Source organism: Budorcas taxicolor, chromosome 20, assembly GCF_023091745.1.
Source record: "Budorcas taxicolor isolate Tak-1 chromosome 20, Takin1.1, whole genome shotgun sequence".
Classification (NCBI taxonomy): domain Eukaryota; kingdom Metazoa; phylum Chordata; class Mammalia; order Artiodactyla; family Bovidae; genus Budorcas; species Budorcas taxicolor.
The window spans coordinates 65,823,884-65,847,215 of NC_068929.1; the positions used below are offsets into that span (position 1 = coordinate 65,823,884).

The following is a 23,332-nucleotide window of genomic DNA, read 5'->3' on the forward strand; positions in this document are numbered from 1 at the left end:
ACACGTGTAAATATTTCTTTGCAGGGTTTCTGAAAAGTGAAACTGATGGGTCACAACATATAAGCATTCTTGAAACAGTAATTTCAACTACTCCGCCAAAGTCAGGATGTCAGGCACTGTCAAGACCACCAAGAACACATATACAGGTGAACAGGCTGCATCACTACTCAACGCGGTGAGGCAGAACAGACAGTGGGGAGGACTCAGAGCCCTGAGTACGAGTGTTAGCAAAGGCTTAATTCTAGTTCTCTGGCCTGTGTGAAGTGCTCTGAGGAAAATTTAAGGGAGCAGGGCTTTGCTCTATTCCAGATGCTATTTAGAAAAGTAGCCCGCCAGGCTCCTCTGTCCATGGGGTTCTACAAGCGAGAATACTGGAGTGGGTTGCTGTGCCCTCCTCCAGGGGATCTTCCCAACCCAGGGATCAACCCCAGATCTCCTGCATTGCAGACAGATGATTTACTGTCTGAGCCGCCAGGGAAGCCCATTAGAAAAGTCCTGGTAATCTATAATTTGATATTTTAATCAATCTTATCCAGAAGACAGGACAGACTGAGGCTAATAAAACTGCAGCTGGAAACGAAGGAGCAGCCAGGCATGGGCACGTTTAGTCATTTGTGTGGTCTGGACAACGCTCATGCTTTGCCTGCATTCAGACATGATTATGGGGGGCCTTAATTTTGCTGTGATCCCTCACGGTCAGAGTGGCAATATAATGCTGATGTTCCGCCAAATGTTCATATCCAACAGGAGGCACAGCTCCTGGACTCGGGCTGTTCTGATGTTCTTAGTGCAGCGTGCCACACGACCTCAGGAGGCACAGAGCATCTGCTGGCCACATCTGCAATGATCACGCGGGTCAAGGCAGTGTCTGCTGACCCCTCCTCTATGAAGCTGTTTCCCTTTCGGGTATCAAGTAATCTGAAAGGTGACACTTTGTCACCATGCAAACAACCACTTCTGCACTGTAGTGGCCTTAAAACATGACCACAAATTCTTCTCCCATGGAGTGGTAGGGGGCTATGGCCACTTCCCATAGATCTGAGTCAACTTGCGACTTGCTTGTACCCAGTAAGAGGCAGTGAAAAGCAATGTGCAGGACTTGTGAGAGGAGGCCATGAAAGCTGATGTAACCTCTGCCTTGTTGGTTGGGACACTCATTTCCCTAAAGTGCACTGGAAGAAGCCCAAGTATCTTGAGCCTCCAAGCTATAAAAAAGCTCAAATAGGTCCAGGGGCTTTAGCCAAGAGCCCAAACGAGGGGCAATGACCAGTGCCAGCCCTCACATGAGTGATGACATCTCCAAATGATGTCAGCTAAAGCTGTCAAATCACACTCAGCCACTGAGTCTCCTACATGAGACCCCAGAGAAGTGAATCAGATATGAACAGATTACGCCCTGGCTTAACTTCTGACCCACAGACTCTATGGACAGAATAAATGATTGTTTTAAGCCAGTAAGCCAGGGCTGTCAGGTAACTTGTTACTGCAGCACAGTAACCAAAGATCAACCCATCAACTTTCACCTGATGGGTTCAGTATTCACTGACAATCCCAGGAATCAATTATTTTAATTATTGCAAAATAACGATTTTCCTAATTAATTCCCTTAATTCCTCTATTTTTCATAGATGCTATTATTCTGTGAAAAACAGCTTTCCTTCAGTCCCTGATGCTATTACACTACACTGCAATTCAGCTCCTACAGGAAGGCATCACATACACCTAACAATTTCCCTTTTTTGCTCACTTTCACTCAGGTTCTGACCTACGAGCAGTGTCCCCTGTGCGTGCTGTCTCCCTTCAGGGCCTGCCCACTCGTTCCTTCCTGGAATACACTTCTTTTCTCACCTACTCCTCTGCACTCTACTATGTTGTCCTGGACATCGTCTCTACAGAAAACCGTACGTGAACCCCCCCAGCTGGGTGAGTACCTCGCCCCCTAATGCTGTGCTCCTCACGCATGCCCCACCACAGCACTGTCTACCGGTCTTTCCCACCAGCCTACAAGGTCCCTGCAAGTCCTCGCGTTAGCCTCGCTCCCATCTGAGTTACACCGCACAGGGCCTGGGCACACATTAAAGCACTCGAATCTATCTGCTGCTAAATGAAGTTTACAGAAGTTCTTCATCAGGAAAGTAGACAAAATTTTCATCTCTGAAAAGTTTATTTTTAAAACAAAGCTGAAAAGGCTTTGAATGACTGAAGTCAATAGCTACTCTTTCCCTAATCTCTCAAAAATTTGAGCTCTGTGATGTTAACTTCAGGCTCTAAGTATGACAGAAAAGTTAAATCTCTTTTTCCACGTGTATTTTAAGGCCTTTGCTATGACCTGCAGTTAACCTCAGAATGTTGTTTTTAATAAGCCTGTGACTCTTGTGGAGGGAAATGTGTAATTATTCAAAAATGCAGGTTATCGCTTCAAGGCTCAAAACTAAATGGAGCAAGGCATCAACCTAACTAAAAGTGAAAAGACCAACACATTAGCTGGCATTTTTAAATATTAGTGAAGCCTATTTTAACTGATTTTAACTATTTAACTATTTTAACTGATTTAACTATTTTAACATTTTAACTGATAAAGTAAGGTATTACTTACTTTACTTTACTTACTTACTTTATACATGACCTGCATATTTCAAAAGCTAAAATGCTTTATCTGATCAATTTTACAAGAGCTCCTACAATAGAAAAAATTAAGGAGTCTTTCTAAACAAGCTGCTTAAAATCACTTTAAACACCTGAGAATTTTTCTGATTCCAAACACAACAGGAAATATGAGCAAAAGACATGCACTTACCTGCCACGGGTAAAAAAGAGGAGTCTGATCCAAAGGAACCCTCAGGGGAGCAACAATAACCAGCTCAAACAGAAGCCCCAGAAGAAGTGGGACCACCCCAGCCAGCAGCACTGCCACAATCACAGTCTTCATTATCTAGTGGGAGATGAAAGGCCACTGAGTTAGACAGTCTCCCTGACCTCTAGCCAAACACTTTATCTCATGTGAAGTTTATTCTTCTTTGACCTGACACCTAACAGAACAAATACATACCTTAAACAACTCACTTTTTATGTTACATGTTTAAATGAAATCTGAATGTATAACTACAAAAACTCAAGCTACTTAACAAAAGCATGAAATTACTACTAAACATATTACTATGTTGCTACAAAATTATCTTATTACATATATTAACCAAGTGGTTGTGCTACTTTTCTCAATCTAAGTCTCAGGAATAGGCTTCTGTTTGTCCAAGAAGCTGACCAAGTCTCCACCCTCCGTCTTGGAGAGTTACTGCCAGTGTTTATCATCTCCCTGGTTGTTCCACGCCCCTGAGCCAATGGTGGACCACTCACAGGCTGACCTGTGACCTCTGAGATGGACTGATATAGTTGACGCATTCTGCATAACCCTTGTTAAGGTAATTAACCAAGCTGATCAAATTAGCTGATCAAATTAGAGCAGTACGTTCTCAGGGAACTGAGGACTGTGGGAAGTCCTTACTTCTGTGGGAAGTTCAGTTCCCACAGAACTTACTGAGATGACAGAAACGACCTGTATCTGTGTTGTGCAAGATGGTAGCCATTAGTCACATGGTTATTCTATTAGCACAGCTATAGAATTTGGACAAAGTGGCAAAATAGAAATTGGCACAAAAAGAAGGAAGAGGTAACATGTAAGAGACCCTATGAAATCCTGACAAAGAAATCAGTTTTAAAGTGGCCTTGATGTCGCTTTTTCTTAAGGGAGTCTCAGTAAGGACAGTTGTTTCAACATCAAGAGACTAAAACGGTGTGCATTAAGACACAGTAATTATCTCTTTACATAGCAATATGATGTGGAAGAATATCAAATGAAAACTGGTACTGGCTAGTTTCTCTATTTAAATATAGTTAAGTATCTCATTATCTACAGATGACACAGCAATCAAATCCCTCTATTCTTAATATACAATGAATCTCTTGTGGTTTTCTTTAAACATGAATATTAAATAGCTATTAAACTCTTAGTAAAATCAAAATAAAAATTCAGATACAAAACTAGAGTTGATTATACAAATGAAAAAGCATAAAGCGGTGACCTAAACATATTTATCAGTCATAATCAACATTATGATCAATCAATAAGTTGCCACCTCTTAGACAATCATCTTACAATGACATTTTCCCCCACTCCTGTGACAACTAAGTTCTTTACTGAGAGTAATAATTCCCATTACCTACTATACTTTCACATTAGCCAGGACATTTTTGAATAATAACAGACTATAATTAAAAGAATCTCATTTATATAGATAACACTGACTGAAACCTGAAGTCAAGTTTTTATATATTAAAAGAATCAAATTTTAGAAAAAATGACTTTCAAGGAAATTTCTACTTAAACAAACTGATTTTAAATTCTACAGACTATCTTATGTCTCAAGGGCATTACTGGATCATTTAATAGCATGACTTTCTTTTAACCCTGAGATATATCTGGACTGTATTTTTCAAAGTAAAACCAGAAAACTACTGCCTTAAAGCAATACTCCTTTCAATTCAAAAAATCAACTTTCTTGACACAATCAACACAGTGAAGAAACAAAGTGAAAAGATTTAAAGAAACCACTGGAAAAACATTCACCACTGCTGTCAGACAGGACCAGTCTTGACTAGAAAGGCCTACCATGAGGGACCACTCCTTGACCTTCTGGAAGATCACTCTGCGTCCCTGTGGCATCCACGCCACGAGTACCGTCACTGCCCGGATAGTGAGCCAGCAAACATAGAGACCACAGGCAGCTGTGTAGAGCTCATGGATTTTGGCAGTCCCGGTCCAAAATGACATTAACCAACGGCCAGCAAATACTGAAAATACAAAGGCTGATCAATGAGACATGCGATCGTGCAAAAACAACTCGAATCTTGATGTCAATGTTGTACTACCAGTATTTTCAATTCTTTCAATCATTGTAAGTGATTATTAAAAAGACAGCACGTTTTGATGTATCAGTGTCTTAAGAGGAAACAAAATAAAAACAAAACCCCCCAAACTCTAAAGATAAAGTCATAACTTAAGATACAACCAAACCACAGCAAGTCACTGGGTACAAGCTCCCCTGTGACCTGGATGGCCACCTGCGAGGCCAACTGCTTATTCTCTGGGGACCGAAATGACTTGAGGAGCGGGGTGTTCTTGCTGTCTGGATCATCAAATGAAATGATTGTGCACGTAACAGGACACAAATGGAGAATATACTTTCTATTATTTGTGTTGTCAATATTTTTAATATTTAGCAACATTACAAGGAATTTAGAGTAACTTTCTTTCATTTAGCTCATTCATTAAGATAGAAAACTAAGCTTATTTTAATAAGAAGTGGGCACAACAAAAAGAATCTCACACTAATTTTCTCAGGAAAAAAATAAAATGAAACTTAGGAAATATGTGAAAGTTGTCTAAGGGATGGCCTCAAAGAGTTATTACAAATAAATTCCACAATGTACCCACAAAAATCTATCAGGCAAGATCATTTATATAATTTCTTCACATGGTTACTCCCTAATAAAGCTGGAAAGAAGACTAAGACCCCCTTTCCAGTGTCTCTTTCTCCTTGACACAGTAGTTATCTGTTTTGTTTTGTTTTAAACTTATCTGTTATTTTTGAATATCTAAAAGGAACAAGTGGCTGGGTTAAACATTTTCCGTACATTTTCTCATTAATCTTGCCAACAACCCTGCAAGCAGTAACGACCCTCCATTCTGAAGACTGAGAAACCAAGGCCCCTACCAAGGGCACACGAGGGTGGCGGCTGAAGGGGAACTCACGTTTACATGACCAAGATCATGCTCTGGATCACTGACCCACACTGTCTCCAATCCCAATCAAACCAGCTCAACAGTCAAGTTTATAGGCCATAATGCTAATAATATTACAGACTTTTTTGCAGTATCACAAAACAGCTTGGGTATAAAGATAAGTAATTTTTAAAGACAAACACATGCAAATGTCACATGAAATAAACACATATGCTTGTTAAAGATTTAAAAGTATCACTTATAATTCTGTAAAAATGTCAAGCATTCTATATGTATATGTATTTCTACTCCAGCAAGGAGATTAAACCAGCCAATCCTAGAGGAAATCAGTCCTGAATATTCACTGGAAGGACTGATGCTGAAGCGCCAATACTTTGACTACCCGGGGCTTCCCTGGTGGTACAGAGGTTAAAGCGTCTGCCTGCAATGTGAGAGACCTGGGTTCGATCCCTGGGTCGGGAAGATCCCCTGGAGAAGGAAATGGCAACCCACTCCAGTATTCTCGCCTGGAGAATCCCATGGATGGAGGAGGAGCTTGGTGGGCTACAGTCCACGGGTGGCAAAGAGTCGGACACGACTGAGCGACTTCACTTTCATTTTCACTTGTGAAAAACTGACTCACTGGAAAAGACACTGATGCTGGGAAAGACTGAAGGCAGGAGCAGGGGAAGACAGAGGATAAGATGGTTGGATGGCATCACCGACTCAGTGGACATGAGTTTGAGCAAGTTCTGGGAGTTGGTGATGGACGAGAAGCCTGGTGTGCTGCAGCTGATGGGGTTGCAAAGAGTTGGACATGACTGACTGACTGACTGAACTGAACTGATTTTTATTCCAAAGTTTTTGTTCTGTTTTGGTTGGCTCGTTTTAAAAAATTTAAAGCTTTCTTTTAATTCTGTACTTCACATACTTCTAAAGTGTTTTTGAGAGGTTAGATTCGTTTCTAGTTTGTAGTAACTTAACGTTAGTTAAAATGTAGCTATAGGAAAGTAACCTGTGGGAAAACAGCATCCTCACCACCTTAAATGTGTACTATGACAAGTATTTCTGTAATTAAACACAGCTGCATTCCTTCCCCCAGATGCTGGGACTGGATTAACAGGGAAGTATTTACTTAACAATCTTTAATGAGATTAAAGTACTTGTATTGCCAAATTCAAGTAATAAAACTGGATTTCTTTCCTTTGTTAACTTTTTAATATTTCTGATAAAAATGAAAACGGAACTTAAAAACCACAAAGCTGTCCAAAGTTCAAAAACTTAAGTTTTCTCAAAAATATGTTTATTTCACTGCACCTTCCCAGGTGGCACTAGTGGTGAAGAACCCACCTGCAAACCTAGAAGACATAACAGACGTGGGTTTGATCCCTGGGTCAGGAAGATCCCCTGGAGGAGGGCATGGCAACCCACTCCAGTATTCTTGCCTGGAAAAATCCCATGGACAGAGGAGCCTGGCAGGCTACAGTTCATAGGGTTGCAAAGAATCAGACACAACTCAAGTGACTTAGCAATGGTTAACCAGGCTTTGTCATTTTAACAGTGGAGATCTGAGTAGTGAACTCAGGAGCAAAGTTTTAACAGTCAAAAATCAGTGAAGAAACAGTTAAAACAAAACTTAAAAAAAAACTTTATTTTTACCAGTTTAAGGTAAATCACAACTCTTACACAAATCAAAAAATTAGTTTTTTAAGAAACCTCACTTGAAATTAACTAGTTGCTCCTCCTCAGCCTTAGCCCACATAGGAAAAAATTCAAGTATTTAAGGTAAATCTGATTTATAAAGTTATATTGAGTGCTATAATCAAGACACTAGCTCACTATACATTTGCATGCTTGATAAAACCTGAAAAGTATCTTCCACTTGGTTATGATTTAAGTGGCTAACACATCAATATGATTCGGTTTTCTGGCTACTATGAAGCACTAACAAGGAGGCTGGGGGGCAGTGAGCTGCTTCTGATACTTTGTGACTGACTTTGAACTCTGTTCCCATGTACCCTACATTCAATAAAAATGAAGGGAAAACTGCTTCAAGTTTATATTTGATGAAAAGATCACATCTCAGCAAAATATACCCTGTTAAAATGTAGCATCTTTTCATGATGTCATTAGCAGAGAGCTAGGACAAGCTCATACCTGGTAGAGTAAGGCAGATGAGGCTGGCAATCAGTAAGGTTATACACATGAAGACAATCAACAAAAATATCTGCAAGGCAAAACACAGCAGTGCATAAACAGTAGTCACATGTGCTCAATGTATTTTAGGACACCACTCAAAGAATCAACACAATTCTCTCAGTAAAAACAAACTGTCTATACTGGCATTTCCAAGACTCGTTCCATTTTACATAAAAAGGAAATTTTCATTTTAGATAATGTTAGCTATAACTCTGGCTAAAAGGAAACTGCTTCCACTTTCATATAATCAGATACATCAGCAAATAACAAGCAAATATATTTTAAATCAGAGAGCACAAAGATAAAACACGATCAACTTACATTTTCCCTCACTCACTGTTCATTAAAACTAAAAATAGCCACTTATTTTTATCAAATTCTCAAAAACAACTTTTCATGAAAAGAAAGCTTACTCTATAACAGTGCCATCCAATCAGAACACTCTGATGATGGACATGTCTACACCTGCACTGCTGAACACGGGAGCTATGGGTACATGAGGCCACCAAACACTTCACAGGGGGTCAGTGTGAATGAAAGCTGGAATTTAAAATTCTAGGTACTTAAAGTATGTCTACAAGAATTGTATTTTTATTTTTTCAGCTTAATTGATATAAATGACAAATTAAACTATATTAATAATAAAGTGTTCAGTGTGGTCCGATATACATATATGCTGCAAAGGAATATCCACCATTCAAGATAATTTACCACATGTCTACAAGTGGTATTTATTTTTAATTAAGTTTAAAAGTAAACAATCATCATAGCTATAGCTGATGGCTCCTATATGGAAAAGTGTAGATAGAAAGGAAACACCCTGAGACAAGAAGGAAGTGGCCATCCTGGACAGAGAGATAAAAAGAGTGCTGCCTACCTGGACCCAACCAGGCCCCGAGGGCAGGGCTCCGGCAGGGAGACGGCAAGCACCAGCGGTAACACCGCACGACCGGGCGTGGAGACTCGGTCAGCTTCCACTGCCTGCCTGATGGACCCTGTGGTGGTCCTCTCTCTAATCTGGACCACACAGTACCTTCTGGTTAGGAAAGGATCTTTTGTCAACTGAAGAGCCTCGTCTCTCACAGCTCCTCCATCTCTGGCAGTTCGCCTACACCTCCTGCCTCAACTCCATCTGCTTCCCTGCAGGTCCATACATCTCAATGTGCCTCTTGTCCTGACAACAGGCCTGGAATGCCTTTTCCCACCTGCTTTTTTTAATCTGCTTGATCTAATTTTAAAGATTTAAAAGTATCAACTCCTCCATGAAGCTTCTTGAACAACTTCCAAAAAAGTGTTTTGTGGAACAAGAAGTGGGCAATCATGTAACGTGCTACTAATACAGCAAGTGAGGTGAGGACCAAGACCTGACCATGGAATCTAACACCCTGAAGGTCCCTGGAGACCCCTGAAGGATCAGTTTCGGTAGCATCTGGAGGAAGGTCTTGGTGACCTTGGCAGGCACTTCCTTAACCAATCTGGTCTTCAGTTTTATCAGATATAAACAAAAGATTACTACTCATTCCTTGGAGCACTGGGATTAATACTTCACGGATTAAAGAGAGAAAAACTCTAAAATGCGGATTCCAGTTCCTGACATAGGAAATGAATCAAGAATGTTGATTTCTTATTTGATCTAGGGTCTTCTTGTTCCTTACAAATGGCAGGGGCCAATGGCACATGGAAGCCCAACTCCATGGCTCATGTCTAAAATTTGATAAACTTACCTGACATTTACATACATAACGTATTGTAGAATGAGAGGAGTGAAAGGTAGGTTCTCCTCAGATGACTGTAAGATGTGTTTATACCAAGGACTCTATACTAACAGTACCAATAACAGCAGCAAAAGTTCTCAACAGAAACCTGAAAAATCTTCTGTTAAGTCTGTACAGTACCTACCCTGAGTGGAAAATTTAAAGGCCGGCGGTACGGCTGAAAGCCGACAGGCCCGCCCTGCTGGAGTATGGCTTGGTGGGCTGCGTGCAGGCCTTCCCCCACCACGGGAATAGCGTTGTTATTTCGGGCATGCTGGTTATTGTTAACCTGTTGGTTTGCACTGTTCTCATTTTCTTCCTGGTCTCCCAACAAGTAGGAATGAAGATCCCTGTGTAAAAATTGCATCAGTAAAAATTCTCACTCAGAATAAAACAGCAGACATGACACTGTCTGTAATAACAACTATGATTATAATTACTGGTGGTCCTTAATAATTATTACTTAGGGAAGAAAAGGTATAAGTAGAACCTATGCAGAGCACTACCATTACCTTAATCTGCTCTAAATGTTGCTGCCTGCTTTAAATGAAATCCTTCCAAATGTAAAGTTAATTAACATACAGGATACCCCATAAATTTGATCTATTTTATGTTTTCTTCAGCCAACATCTGAGAAAAATCAGTAACTGGGGGGAAAAAAAAAGTGTACAACATACAAGATACTCTATGTGAAGAATTTTAGGGAAAAAAGTATCAATTTCTCCTTTCACTACAGATGACTACCGTGTCTGCTATGACATGCAGCTCAACTAAAACCTCCAAGCCACAAATGAGTTACAGCACAAATGAGACGGGGAGGGAGGAGGCATGGCAGGGCACTGAGCCGTTAGAGGAGGATACATGTTCAAGCAGAACCCAACGCACACGGGCATCCCCTGGAGGCACTGTGGGTCTAGCCCGGACACCACAAGAAAGCCAACATTGCACTAAAGGGGTCAAGACTTGTGGTTTCTGAGTGTATATAAAACCTATGCTTACAATTGACTATAATCCAGTAAGGGTGCAGCAGCACTGTCTTTAAAAAACAAGGTACCTGCCTTAATTTAAAAATACTTTACTGCTAAAGAATGTTAACCATCATCTGACAAACCTTCAATTTATAAAAAAAAAATACTGTAAGTGTGAAGCACAAAAAAACAAATTATGCCCATATTTCACATTAAAGTATCTCAGTTCATATACTGTTGAAGCCTTGCTTAGAGAATTTTTAACATTACTTTGCTAGCGTGTGAGATGAGTGCAATTGTGCAGTAGTTTGAACATTCTTTCACACTGCCTTTCTTTGGGATTGGAATAAAAACTGACCCTTTCCAATCTTAATTTATCAGGTTAGGACTTCTAAAAAAATGGTAACTTGGTTTGTTTTTAATGCACTAAAAAGCATTTTACTTTTACCCAGTTTAATGAAAGAACTTGGGCCGCAACCCCTCTATAAGAGAGTAAAAACATGCATGTATGCGTGCTAAGTCATGTCAGATTCTTTGCGACCCCATGGACTGTAGCCCGCCAGGCTCCTCTGTCCCTGGGATTCTCCAGGCAGGAATATAGCAGTAGGTTGCCATCTCCTTCTCCAAAGGATCTTCCTGATCCAGGGATCGAACCCGTGTCTCTGGCACTGGCATGTGATTTTTAACACTGACCCACCTGGGAAGCCTCCCAAAACATGTATACATTCTCCATAAAAGGATAGCAATAATTAGAAAAGCTTTAATAAGTATTATATACACTTGCAGATATCATCAAAATGTCTCTTATTAAAACTAACTCTTCCTGAGTGGGGCATGCTTTTTCAGAAAGGTTACTAAACGATCACAAATGACATGCCTATGAGGCACCTGCCGTACTTACAGCAAGTATCCAGCAGTGACAGTCCAGGCTCGCACCAGTCCCTTCAGCCACTGCCGCGTGTGTCCCTGTTCGAGTAACGCTGGTAAGACAACCTGAAGCAGAAGCAGCTCAAGGGACAGTTCACTCACTGGAGCATCACTAAGATAATTACAAAAAGCCATAACTCACAATGCGGATTCAATTTCCATTGTCACCCCCACCCTGTACCATATTAAACATTTAATGGAATGATGGTAAAACTTGAAGAGTCACATGAACTTACTGCCTTTATCACCTCACATCCACTCTCAGTTGAAGACAACAAGGCATCTCCCTCAAACATCACCAAAACCGTTCCTGATGACTGTCAGGGTTAGGGTTAGGGTTAGGGTTAGTCATCTAACATGACTGTCGTGTTGTTAGTGTGACGGGCGGGTCCTGGTCCGCAACTCACTGGCTATATTAGTAGTGTAGTACACCACCAGCCACTCTGCGCTCCTCAGAACGTTTTCTCCACGGACACCTCGCCCAAGGCGTTTTGGTTCCTCCTCACCTCCCTGACTTGGACACAATGAAACGCCCCTGCTCTCTCTATTCTCATCTGCATGTGCTCTCTGGATGCAAGCAACCTCCTGTGGCTTAAGACAGCAACCTTCTGTAAACTTCTATGTACTATCAGACATCTGCCCTAATCCTTAACTTACATACCCAAAGAGCCAACCCAACGTTTCACAGAACACCCAAGACATCTTAAATTGATCGTGCTCAGTATCAAATTCCCACTGCTCCTTAAACCCTGCTCTTCCACAATCTCCCTCTTCTTAGTAAATGCCAACTCCATCCTTCAGGTGCTCAGGACAGAAACTTAGATCCTTCGCTGCCTTTCTTCACCCTTCATTCAAACATACAGAGAATCCTATGGACTGTAACCTAATTGCACCCTAAATCAAACCACCTCTCCTGACGCCACGGCCACTTCCCCCATCTCAGCTACCCTCGCCTCTCACCAGGATGTGGCACTACCCTCCTGGCTGGCTTCCTGCTTCTGCCCTGGCCATCCCAACCCCGGCTCGTCTAGTCACAGTACCCAGACTGAACCCTGGGAAACCTACGTCAGATCACTGCTCTCTCTGCTCAACCTCCTCAAAACCCCCACCCCTCAAACCACTCAAAGCCAAAGTGCTTACCATGGCTTACAAGGCTTTGGAGGACCCAGCTTCCCACGACCTCTCCGACTCCCAGCCAACTACTTTTCTCCTTCTTTCAGTGCAGCCAAACTGGCCTCCAGCTGCTCCTCAACCCAAACTCAGTGCCACTGCACATGCCTGCCCAGCTGCAAAGGGCCCTTCGCCTTCAGAGATTCACGCAGCTCACTCCCTCATCACCTCCTCAGGGCCTCCTCAACTGTCACTTCAGGGCCTCACTAGTCACTTCTTTGTTCATTTTTTCCCACAGCACTTATGACTCTCTGGCATATTACATATTTTACCTATTTTATTGGCTATCTCCCCCACTGAGAGACAAGTCCAGAAGGACACAAATTGTTCTTGATTCTGATTTGTTCACTGTTACATCCCTTGCACACAGAGAAGCACCTAGTATATGATGGGCCCTCAATCTTGCTGAATGGAAGAATGCACTACACACTGCTACAACAGCTCCACTGAACTTCTAGGTGTAACCGACTGCCAAGATGGGACTATTCCAACAATGCATAGGACCAACTGTGCTTCCTGGTCCTCGCTACAACTGAACACACAAGGACGGGGAGGTGACTTACTCTAGATAGCAAAAAACTCAAGAGAATAAAACCTCAGTTTGGATTCTGAGGAGAGACAGCAAAAGCTTGCAGAAGGTCACTACAAACAGAGAGGGAAAGACCAGGAACAGCTAGGCCTTTATGGGGAGACTCAATGGAGGCTGCGTGGGGCTGTGGAGTAGAATTCCAGTCAGACGATGCTGGACAAGATGCTCAAAAGGCAGTGTGAAATTATGCCAAGCCTTGTATGTCATTCTACACTACCCAGATATTACTATGCATATTATAGAGGAAGAGGGAGATTTGTTACAGATGGATTATAAATGGAGAAAAAGAAAAAGGCCTAAAATATTAAGTGGTATATCATTGATTTTTATAAGAGATCATAAAGAATTAGAACTGACAAGATTTAGAGACAATTACAAGTAAATCTGAGGAAGAAACTCAATTTGCCTGGCATATTTAGATGACTGAAGAGAAGATACAAATCACTGAAGAAGGGAATGTAGGAGACTAGGTTTCCAGGTTACTTTAGTCTTTAAATCTAAACAATATTTTTCCATTTATAAGCCCTAGATCCTATCTTCATCTGTAATTACATGTTTAACTATGGCTACCTTACCTACGATGTAATGCTTTTCATATAAAGATGACACTACTAGGTACCTCTCATTAGGAATGCTAACATTTCAATGCTAAACAAAGGCACACTGCATATGCAGAAAAACGAAACTCTTTCTTTGGAAAATATAACTGCTAATGTTCATATGGAAAATTTTAGTTATCAGATGACTGCTAATATCTGTGAGAAATGAAATGTTTTATTAAATGTATGTACTCTGAGTATCAAATCTCTAACAGACTTTTAATTAGTAAAGCTTCCAAATATCAAAAACTTACCTATAGAGCATGACATTGTATGGGAGAAAATGAGGCAGCAGACTCTTGATTATGCGTATAGGCAGCCACAGCATCAGGAGGACGATGGAGCCGAAGACAATCTGCAGCAAGAGAAAGGGCAGGCCGGGCACCACTGTCACCATCCGTGAGAGATGGCAGACTCCAGTTCAGGTCGACGTATGCCCAGGGCACTGAGTGTTCCCACTCAACACACTACACATGGGTCACTCTGTGTGAAGACGCGTTCCTAGGACAGCTGCTCCTCTCTCTCTAGGACACAAGGGCTCAGACAGGAGCCACAAAGGATAACCACGGCACGGTATACGAAGAGAGCTAGAAGCTCACAATGAAGGATCAGAACTGTCTGCCGCATAATAAACCACCAGTGACAGTAGGAGAGAACCCATACTAATGGCACAAAAGTTTCCAAAGGGCTCACAATATTGCTTTTAGAATTTTATCTTGGAAAAACTTAAGATTTAACTGGGCAATTTCTTTTTCCACCCAGGGAAGAAACTTTGAGATGGTTCTATTAAGAGTTTAATGTGCTGTGCTCAGTCACTTACCTGTGTCTGACTCCCTGCAACCCCATGGACTACACAGCCAGCCAGGCTCCTCTGCCTATGGAATTTTCCAGTCAAGAATACTGGAATGAATTGTCATGCCCTCCTCCAGGGGATCTTCCTGACCCAGGGATTGAACCCACATTTCTTGCATCTCCTGCATCAGCAGGTGGATACTCTGCCACAGCCCCACTTGGGAAGTCCCAAGAGTTTAATTTAGAAGCTATTAACAAGTCTCTATTGCTTAAATGCAAATAAACATAATTCTGAAACTCATAATTTGGCAATTAATTATACTTCTAAAAAACCAAAAGGCATTTTTGTTTATTAACATTTTATCAAAGAAACCAACAAAATAACTATTTGATAACCAACTTCCACAGGCATAGATAAACCTAAATTACTCAATCCACTCTACCAGTCCTTCTGACCAAAAAAACAAAAAAACTCAAGGGTAACCCATTTTACTTCAAAATCATTAAAAAAAATTACACTTACCACTGACAAAATAAATCTTCGAAGATGCCTATAAATAGGCAAATGAATCATTTCTTGTACTGGATTAAAATCTGGATCATTCAAATTCCTTAGAAACCATAAAACACCAGGTCGAAGTACCTGAAAATTTATTTCAAATGCTATAAATATCCATCAGTGTCTTCTGCCTCTGTATATGAGCTAAAACATTAACAGAGAAGCTTTTAAAATTATTTTGGCATCTTAAGAAATTGGCCCTAGAAAATTCATGTAACTCTACTTGGAAAAGAAGTTCCTATATCAGAATTAAAACTATCCTGTGCCTGATGTTCTCTGATGCTTTTAATCATTCAATGGAAAAATTTTACTAAGTACATCTGTCAAGAAATCTAGACTTCCAAGATGAACAGTAAGTATTTTTATAAAAATTATAACTATATTGTATAATCTGGGAAGAATTGGGTTATAATTTATAATTATCCTTAACAAAAGATGTGATTTCAGTCTTACACTTTTCAAGAAGACTTAATTAAGAAACCCCTCAGCTTCTCAGTATCTTCAAGTGACTACCTATTACATCTTTTTCCCTGGCTCAGGAGAAAGCATCAACTCTAGAAGTTGTGGGTGATGGGACAATGGATGAGCCTGAGGGTTAGTTTTGGGTGGCCCAAACTCACTGAGCTACCCTGTGTAAAGTCTCTCATCTGCCCAAATTCTGTTTTTCCATTTTTCAAACAAAGCAATTATTACAGTTAGATGGAAACCTTTAAGTTTCCATCTAACTCCAAAATACCAGGATTCTGTATCAACAAAAAACTACCACATTGATAAAATGAAAAAATTCAGTATAAAATATTTTATCAATGAAGAATGTAATTTAGACGTCACATAAAATTACAATTTGAAAAATATACTTAGTTTTAATCACTAGTTTCAAAACAAGAATAAAGGCTTTATTTGCAAACAGAATTTACTGAACTTATACTCTTATGTTTCAGGAGAATATTTTGGACCCCACCTCATCCCTAGCTCCTCAAATCTCTCAAAAGAGCGGAGTAACCATGAATAGCTTTAAGCCTTTGTGCGTTAGTGTTCCATTCACACTGGACTAGTCGCCAGCCTGCTCCTTCAGCCCTGCTTCTCCAGCACTGCTCTCGTGGAGTAAGCGGACTTGCTCCCTGGCTGTATTCCTTCCCAGAATGTAACACTGAGTAGGCACTCTGGCCTTGTTTCTTCCGATTACCCCAGCATACAGCACAGAGGCTGGCAGAGAATCAGCGTACAGTACTGTTTGGGGAAAGAATTCAGAGCAGAAAGTACATTTATTACAATTACTCAAGTCTCACACTTCCTTTTGCACCAGGTGACTAAGCATGAGATGCATCCTGGTCAAACACTCACACTGTTTTGCTGTCTTCATATCAGTAAGGACTGTATTCTGAAAACAGGATTGGTAAAAGTTCCCACCTGGCAACTGAACCAGAATCATAAAGAAGCCCCACTATCATACTATACTTAAGGAGTATAAACGGATTCAAGACCATTTTACACATCTGATCCTATGAAACCATACCCTTTGGGAATTTCTAGCATGTCCTTGAATGAAGTCCAAAATAGGCTCACATCACATAAAGAAGTCCAAGAACACGTATTTGAGGATGGTTAAAATACATACCAAGGAAAACAAGTGCTTTTATTTAAATTTTCCCCTCACTCTACTCATATTTCAAACTGATAGAAATAATAAAACCTGCCAGTTTTTGAGACCAATAACTTAAAAATGGTTTAAAGCAATTGAGCCAAACTAGTCTACAGCTATTCCCTCTTACAATAAAGAGAAAAAGACTGAGCTAGGAAATCATAGCCTTTAAGGCATGCCACGTGGTTAAAGCAGAAGTCCTTTCCATGAAGGTGCAATGTTGGCACTTCCCGTGGAGCTTACCTCTCTCAGTAACAGAATGAAAGAGGCAAAGTAGAACACATACACCATTCCCACCAGCCAGTGCAGAAACATGGTAGTGCCTGGGGCCGACTGAAAGCTCAGCTCCCGATCTTTCAGAGTAGCATCAAACATTTCCTAAATCAAGACAGAATAGGTGAGAGAGATCTGTACCACTCACCTCTGCTGAATTAACATCTTCACATTCTAGGAAGGGAATCAATCACCATACATGAAAGTTTTGATGTTTCTAGGATTACAGTTCCCTTAAAGGCATTTCATAGTAGAAATAAGGTTGAATGCTATTTCACATACATACACGACATTTTGAAAAATTTAAAAGAGGCAATATTGATGGATCAATTTGTGAATAAGAACTTTACCAATGTTGCTACTGTGAAAGAAACATTTATGTTACCATAATACCTTCTTCTCTTGGTTACAGATCTAAATTAATGGTGGGTTTTAATACTATGAGAGAAAATGTTACCTCAGAAAAGGCCGCTTTTCTATATTTAATTATTTTTTGAGAAGAAACTGATTATCACTGACAGCCATTAAAGATTTTAATGAAGACTGAGCATCTTAGTTAAAACAAATGGTTAGGGTTGAATTTATTACTATAAAGGTAGTCTTCTTATAAGATTTCTTTCTTTCTTTTTTTTTTTCCCTTTTTTCTTTCTTTGAGGAGTTTCCCAACCAGGGACTGAACCTGGGCCACAGCAGTAAAAGTGCTGAGTCCTAACCAGCAGACCACCAGGGAACTCCTTTGATTTACTCTTTTTACGTTTATAACATCTTGGCATCTTTATGAAAGTGAGAAGAGTTAAGTAAGAAAGTTCTTCACTAATTATTAGAAAGGTTCCAGTCAAAACAGTCTAACATCAAATATGTGTACAAACCTCACAAAAATCAGGTACTCAGGAAAAATTAACAACACTGAGAATCTACGATGATACGTTCTCAAAAAAAAAATAAATTATCATCAAATATTGGCTTTCCAGTAAAAGGAACCCATTCTAAAGACTTTTTAAAAAGCTTTTAAATTATTAGATTGTATTAGATAATGAAAAATAAACTCACCAAGGAACAGATATCCAGCCACCAGCCACAAATGAGAGGGAAAACTCCAATTTCTACCACCACTAACAAAGAGACCTTAAGTAAAAATAAAGGTCATCAATATCACCTAAATGGGGAGAAAGCATTTCCAGTCTTAATTTATTAAAAGGAATTAATTACCTTAACAACAATATAGCAGACTCCTAGCAAGCGACGAGACCTATGAAATTTAACAAGAGTTGCCAACCCCTACAGTGTGTCGTCAAGGAAAAACTGAACATTTAAGAAAAGATACAGATAAATAGCAAGGTCCTACTGTATAGCACAGAGAAACATTTAATATCCTATGACAAACCATACTGGAAAAGAATTATTTTTAAAAATAATGCATATATATGCATAACTGAATCACTTTGCTGTATAACACATGTAAATCAACTATACTCCAACAACAACAAAAAACTTGTTTATTTCAAAATAGTAAAGATACAATGAAACAGGTAACTAGGCAACACTCAGTACTATCTGACAGACAGAATTAATTTATCTCAATTTTTTCTGCTCTCATCCTCACTACAAATACCCACAACTTCAACTAAGAAGCACTAGTGGAGAAAAATAGTTTTCATCAATAAGAATAACTCTTGGGTTAATAATAATAACATTACTGAACACCAACCTGGTTCATTAAAGGATACATGACAAATTATCAATGTTATTGCTAAAAGTATATACCCAACTATGGTTGTGATTAGGCCTTCAAAATGAGATGCTTGGACCTAGACAAAAGAAAATAAATTAAATATTAATTTTACTACATGGCCTATACCCGTTAAACAATGTTTATTAAACAATCCAAGTTGACTATATAACTCTCTATAACTGTCCATAAAATCCCCTCTGGATGACAATTCTGCAAACCGGATTTTCCCACTGACTGAAATTTACTACAAAAAGATGAGGAAAAATTAAAGAGTAACACTTTGCTCAAGCAGACAAAATCAGAGTACAGTGAATTAAATTTTACAAAAATAAGAAAGAAGCTGTAACAGTCTGCACTCTAGTCCACGCTGAAGTGGACCCGCTAAAGGCTGAGTGCTAAAGGAGCAGCACACGGCCTGGGCTATTCACCGGCCACGTGCAACCAAGCCACTTTCTCTCCTACTGCCACGGTTCCAGTTTTCTTTGCTCTGTAAATCTGTTTCATTCTCAACTTACAAAGAATAAGAGCTTGGATCGTGACAAACACTGCTCACCTTTTGGTTCCTGAATTTCACACAGCAAGTGCTATTAAAATGTATCAAAGCATTTATCTGACTTTTCAAGTTCTCACATTCATCTAGTGAGAATCTGGAGAGGTGCATTAAATACCAGAACATGTCTCTTTGCCATTTCGGAAACTTCAGAATGTTGATTTCTCAGGATTCACACACACAAATGGACCAGAATGTTCCAACTATGCTAGCTGTCCTTAAAGGACTAACTCTTTCTGGGGACCACCCCCGCCCCTGCCAAAAATAGTAGTTGTCCATCCCAATATTTATCTACCTCTGGAAAATAACCATAAATGTCAAAATAAGAGCAAACTATTTAGAAGATACCACAGCTCATCATTCTGACACAGATCAACATTAAAAAAAACTGATTAACATCTCGTTACCTTTCTAAATTCACTATGGGGCAACTAGGGAAAAGGGAGAGAACGGAGCTCGCAAGCCAGTGGTCAGGTGAAAAGGTCAATCTGTAAGAAAGCTTCCCCAGAGCGTGTCTCCCGCCTGCCCCATAGGGAGGAAGACTGTGCCTCACGAGGTTCAGAGAACACCTTCCACACCTCCCAACATTTCTATGTCTTGAGCCGCTTTTCGCTTAAGACGTGAACAAGGTGGTGCTGGATCAACTACTCCTTCACGTAAGGAAGACAGAGGAATGAAGTAACTCTTTACAATATTATTACTTACTCAACATACGTCAAATTTAGGGTTTAATTACTGAAATTAAGTGTGTGAAAGTATCATACTCACGTGTTCTTCAAATCCCAAACCAACAAGAGAAAAGTGACCGATGTGGTAAGGGCAAAATGCTAAAAGGGGGGAAAAACTCAATGAAAACTTCAAAATCAAAACAATGAACACTCCTAGTACCAACCCCACTAAAAGGAACAAAGGCTTCTTAGAGAAATGAAAGACCCCAGAACCAAAAATGTATTGCCTGTGGTATTCTCTAGAACCAGAAAACAAAAAAGTTATCAAGCTCTAATAAGCTCACAGTGAAAGGACACAAGAACCACTGTGAAAAGGGTCTCACAGGCCAAAGAGAAGAAGCTATGAGTGTCAAAAAGAACCCCAAAACTAAAGAAAACACTGAATATATACAAACCCATGAGTTCATAATCTTCAAAAAAGGGAATGCCAAAAACCACAAGAGGAAAAAAAGCAACATAACACAAAACACTTTTATCAACAAGGAAAGCAGTCTGTGCTAATAATTAAAGGAAAAGAACTGCACATCTGACCTGCTGCTTCAGATTAACTAAACGGTTCCAACTGATAAGAACAAGCTTTTCTTTATAGAAAAACCAGCCAATGAATGTTTTAAAATGACGGAATTTGAAAATTACCATTTTGCAATGCCTAATAAACATAAATTAATCCAGGCAGATATCAATGGCTAATAAAATTATTAGGTAAAAAGTTGATGGAACACTAGATATTTGCATGACAATAAAATAACACCTCCCACAGATTACTTTCTGGTGGTTAAAGGGAAACATGAAACCTAACGATAATGGCTTCAAGATACCATGACCTGAACCAAAGACAGGTGGAGAACCGGACATCAGGTACCTCCTGATATGTCGTATTATCAGGCAATGCATGACCAGTGAAGGTTTTGTCCTGCAAGTATTGACCCTGAATCAAATCAGGTCTTAGATCTAACTTTCAGTTTAGAGGAAATACAGAGTCAAAGGAGCAAGGTAGCAGATGGCATCAAGAAGTAATTAGAAAGGGGCAGACAGTGAGGCACTAAGAGGACTCTAAGGTCAGTCTGCAGCCTGCAGTCTCTCTGGGACACCCGAAACACGGTCTAACCAATGACCCAAGTCTATCAGACTCCACCTTGAAGAACTGCTGGAGGAACCTTAGTTACTTGACTCAGTTTCCCTATCTTCCCCCAAAGCAGAAAAACTTGTGAGCTGCATCTCAATTCTGCCTTCCTTTCTCTCATGACTCCCAACTGGAGGACCTCTCAGTGCTGTCACAGAACCCTCACAGGTACAGCTGTGAAGTGTTTGGAAGTCACGGCATTACTGGAATCTGGTTCTGAGGGGAGTGACACTCGGGCTAAGTTCACTGTCTTTCCTCAAACCCGTATCTCTCTCTGCGACAGCTCCCAAGCCAAGGTCTCTGGAAAGGTCTTGGTCAGGACTTTAACAGATTAAAAACAAGACCTTCTGCCACAGGAAAGAACACAGAGATAATCAGCACAAAATTAATTTCAAAAGTGGGACACTGTATATTCTCAAGTCAGTCTAAAACCAGCTGCTACAAAAAGAGACAGAAATGCCCAACAGTAGAGCTGGCAGTAACAGCAGTCAGCGCTGCTTAGGAAAGAAAATATCTGTATACCTAGGGCCTTCCTATGCCAGATGACTGTCTAAAACTCCTTTCATATATTCCATATAAGTTCCATTCATATATTCCATTCTTATATTTCATATCAGGTTAAAACCAAACAAAACCTGCAGCAATGTCCGAAAAAACTAAACTCCTATCATAATACCATACATAAAAGCAAAACACCACTTACCAAAAACAAGAATGAACAGTGTGTTTAAAGACACCACCCAAAAGACATGTTCCTAAAGAAAAAAAGGATTAATAAAACATATTAATCTCCTATTGGATTTACATTTAATTCACTTAGGAAGATTGATATTTTTACTACAATCTTGAGATTTCATTCAGAAATTATATGTAACTTTTCACTTTTCATTAGATAGCTCATGTGTGTGTGCTAAGTTGCTCAGTTCTGTCCAACTCTTTGCGACCCTATGGACTGTAGCCTACCAGGCTCCTCTGTCCATGGATTTTCCAGGCAAGAAAACTGGAGTGGCTGGCCATGCCCTCCTCCAGGGGATCTTCCCGACCTGGGGTTCGAACATGCAACTCTTACGTATCATGCATTATCAGGTGGGTTCTTTACCCCTAGCACCACCTGGAAATCCCCAGATAGCTCCTAAAACGAAACCTAAAGAACTCGAAGTTCTTAATGTCACATATTAAAAAAATCAAATTAATCCAAAATCAGTTCCTCTTCAGAAATTAATAATATACCATGAACTGTATAGATTCTCATCAACACCAGATTTCACTTGTATCACACTAAGATATCCAAATGAAGAAAAATTTGAAAACCACATTATTTCTGAATAACATATTAATGAAACTGCACAGCACTTCTTTCAGTGTCCAGTGTCTCTCTTTAAGGTCTCTCATCTGTGAGAAACAGGAAGTGATAAAAGGACAAAAGGTGGCTCAATGAAAAAGAATCCACCTGCCAATGCAGGAGACATGGGTTCGATTTCTGGGTCTGGAAGATTCCCTGGAAAAGGAAATGGCAACCCACTCTAGTATTCTTGCCTGGAAAATCGCATGGACAGAGGAGCCTGGCGGGCTACAGCACGTGGGGTCACAAAAGAGTCAAACACGACTGAGCGACTAAACAACAGCAACCTTCTATACTGACTGTATAGAATCATAATCCCTTATGATTATACTGTGGAAGTGAAAAATAGATTTAAGGGACTAGATCTGATAGACAGAGTGCCTGGTGAACTATGGACAGATGTTCATGACATTGTACAAGAGACAGGGATCAAGACCATCCCCATGGAAAAAAAATGCAAAAAAGCAAAATGGCTGTGAAAAGAAGAGAAGTGAAAAGCAAAGGAGAAAAGCAAAGATATACCCATCTGAATGCAGAGTTCCAAAGAATAGCAAGGAGAGATAAGAAAGCCTTCCTCAGTGATCAATGCAAAGAAACAGAGGAAAA

At 40.0% G+C, this 23,332-nt stretch overlaps 1 protein-coding gene across 2 annotated transcripts in view; it reads right to left on the bottom strand.

The window, feature by feature from the left end:
• Positions 1 to 23,332, bottom strand: part of MARCHF6 (membrane associated ring-CH-type finger 6) — a 74,784-nt gene that overhangs the window by 11,797 nt on the left and 39,655 nt on the right. Inside the window, exons 10-22 of one of the 2 annotated variants that reach the window (XM_052659113.1) lie at positions 22,088 to 22,139; positions 20,302 to 20,360; positions 18,979 to 19,059; positions 18,461 to 18,529; positions 18,302 to 18,376; positions 17,222 to 17,356; positions 15,301 to 15,420; positions 14,240 to 14,340; positions 11,602 to 11,739; positions 9,878 to 10,082; positions 7,937 to 8,006; positions 4,667 to 4,848; positions 2,798 to 2,932 (exon numbers count right to left, since the gene is read on the bottom strand). In XM_052659113.1, coding sequence (XP_052515073.1) covers positions 2,798 to 2,932; positions 4,667 to 4,848; positions 7,937 to 8,006; positions 9,878 to 10,082; positions 11,602 to 11,739; positions 14,240 to 14,340; positions 15,301 to 15,420; positions 17,222 to 17,356; positions 18,302 to 18,376; positions 18,461 to 18,529; positions 18,979 to 19,059; positions 20,302 to 20,360; positions 22,088 to 22,139 — 1,422 coding nt within the window. The remainder of the gene's footprint in view (positions 1 to 2,797; positions 2,933 to 4,666; positions 4,849 to 7,936; positions 8,007 to 9,877; positions 10,083 to 11,601; positions 11,740 to 14,239; positions 14,341 to 15,300; positions 15,421 to 17,221; positions 17,357 to 18,301; positions 18,377 to 18,460; positions 18,530 to 18,978; positions 19,060 to 20,301; positions 20,361 to 22,087; positions 22,140 to 23,332) is intronic. The other variant, XM_052659115.1, reaches the window with a different exon arrangement.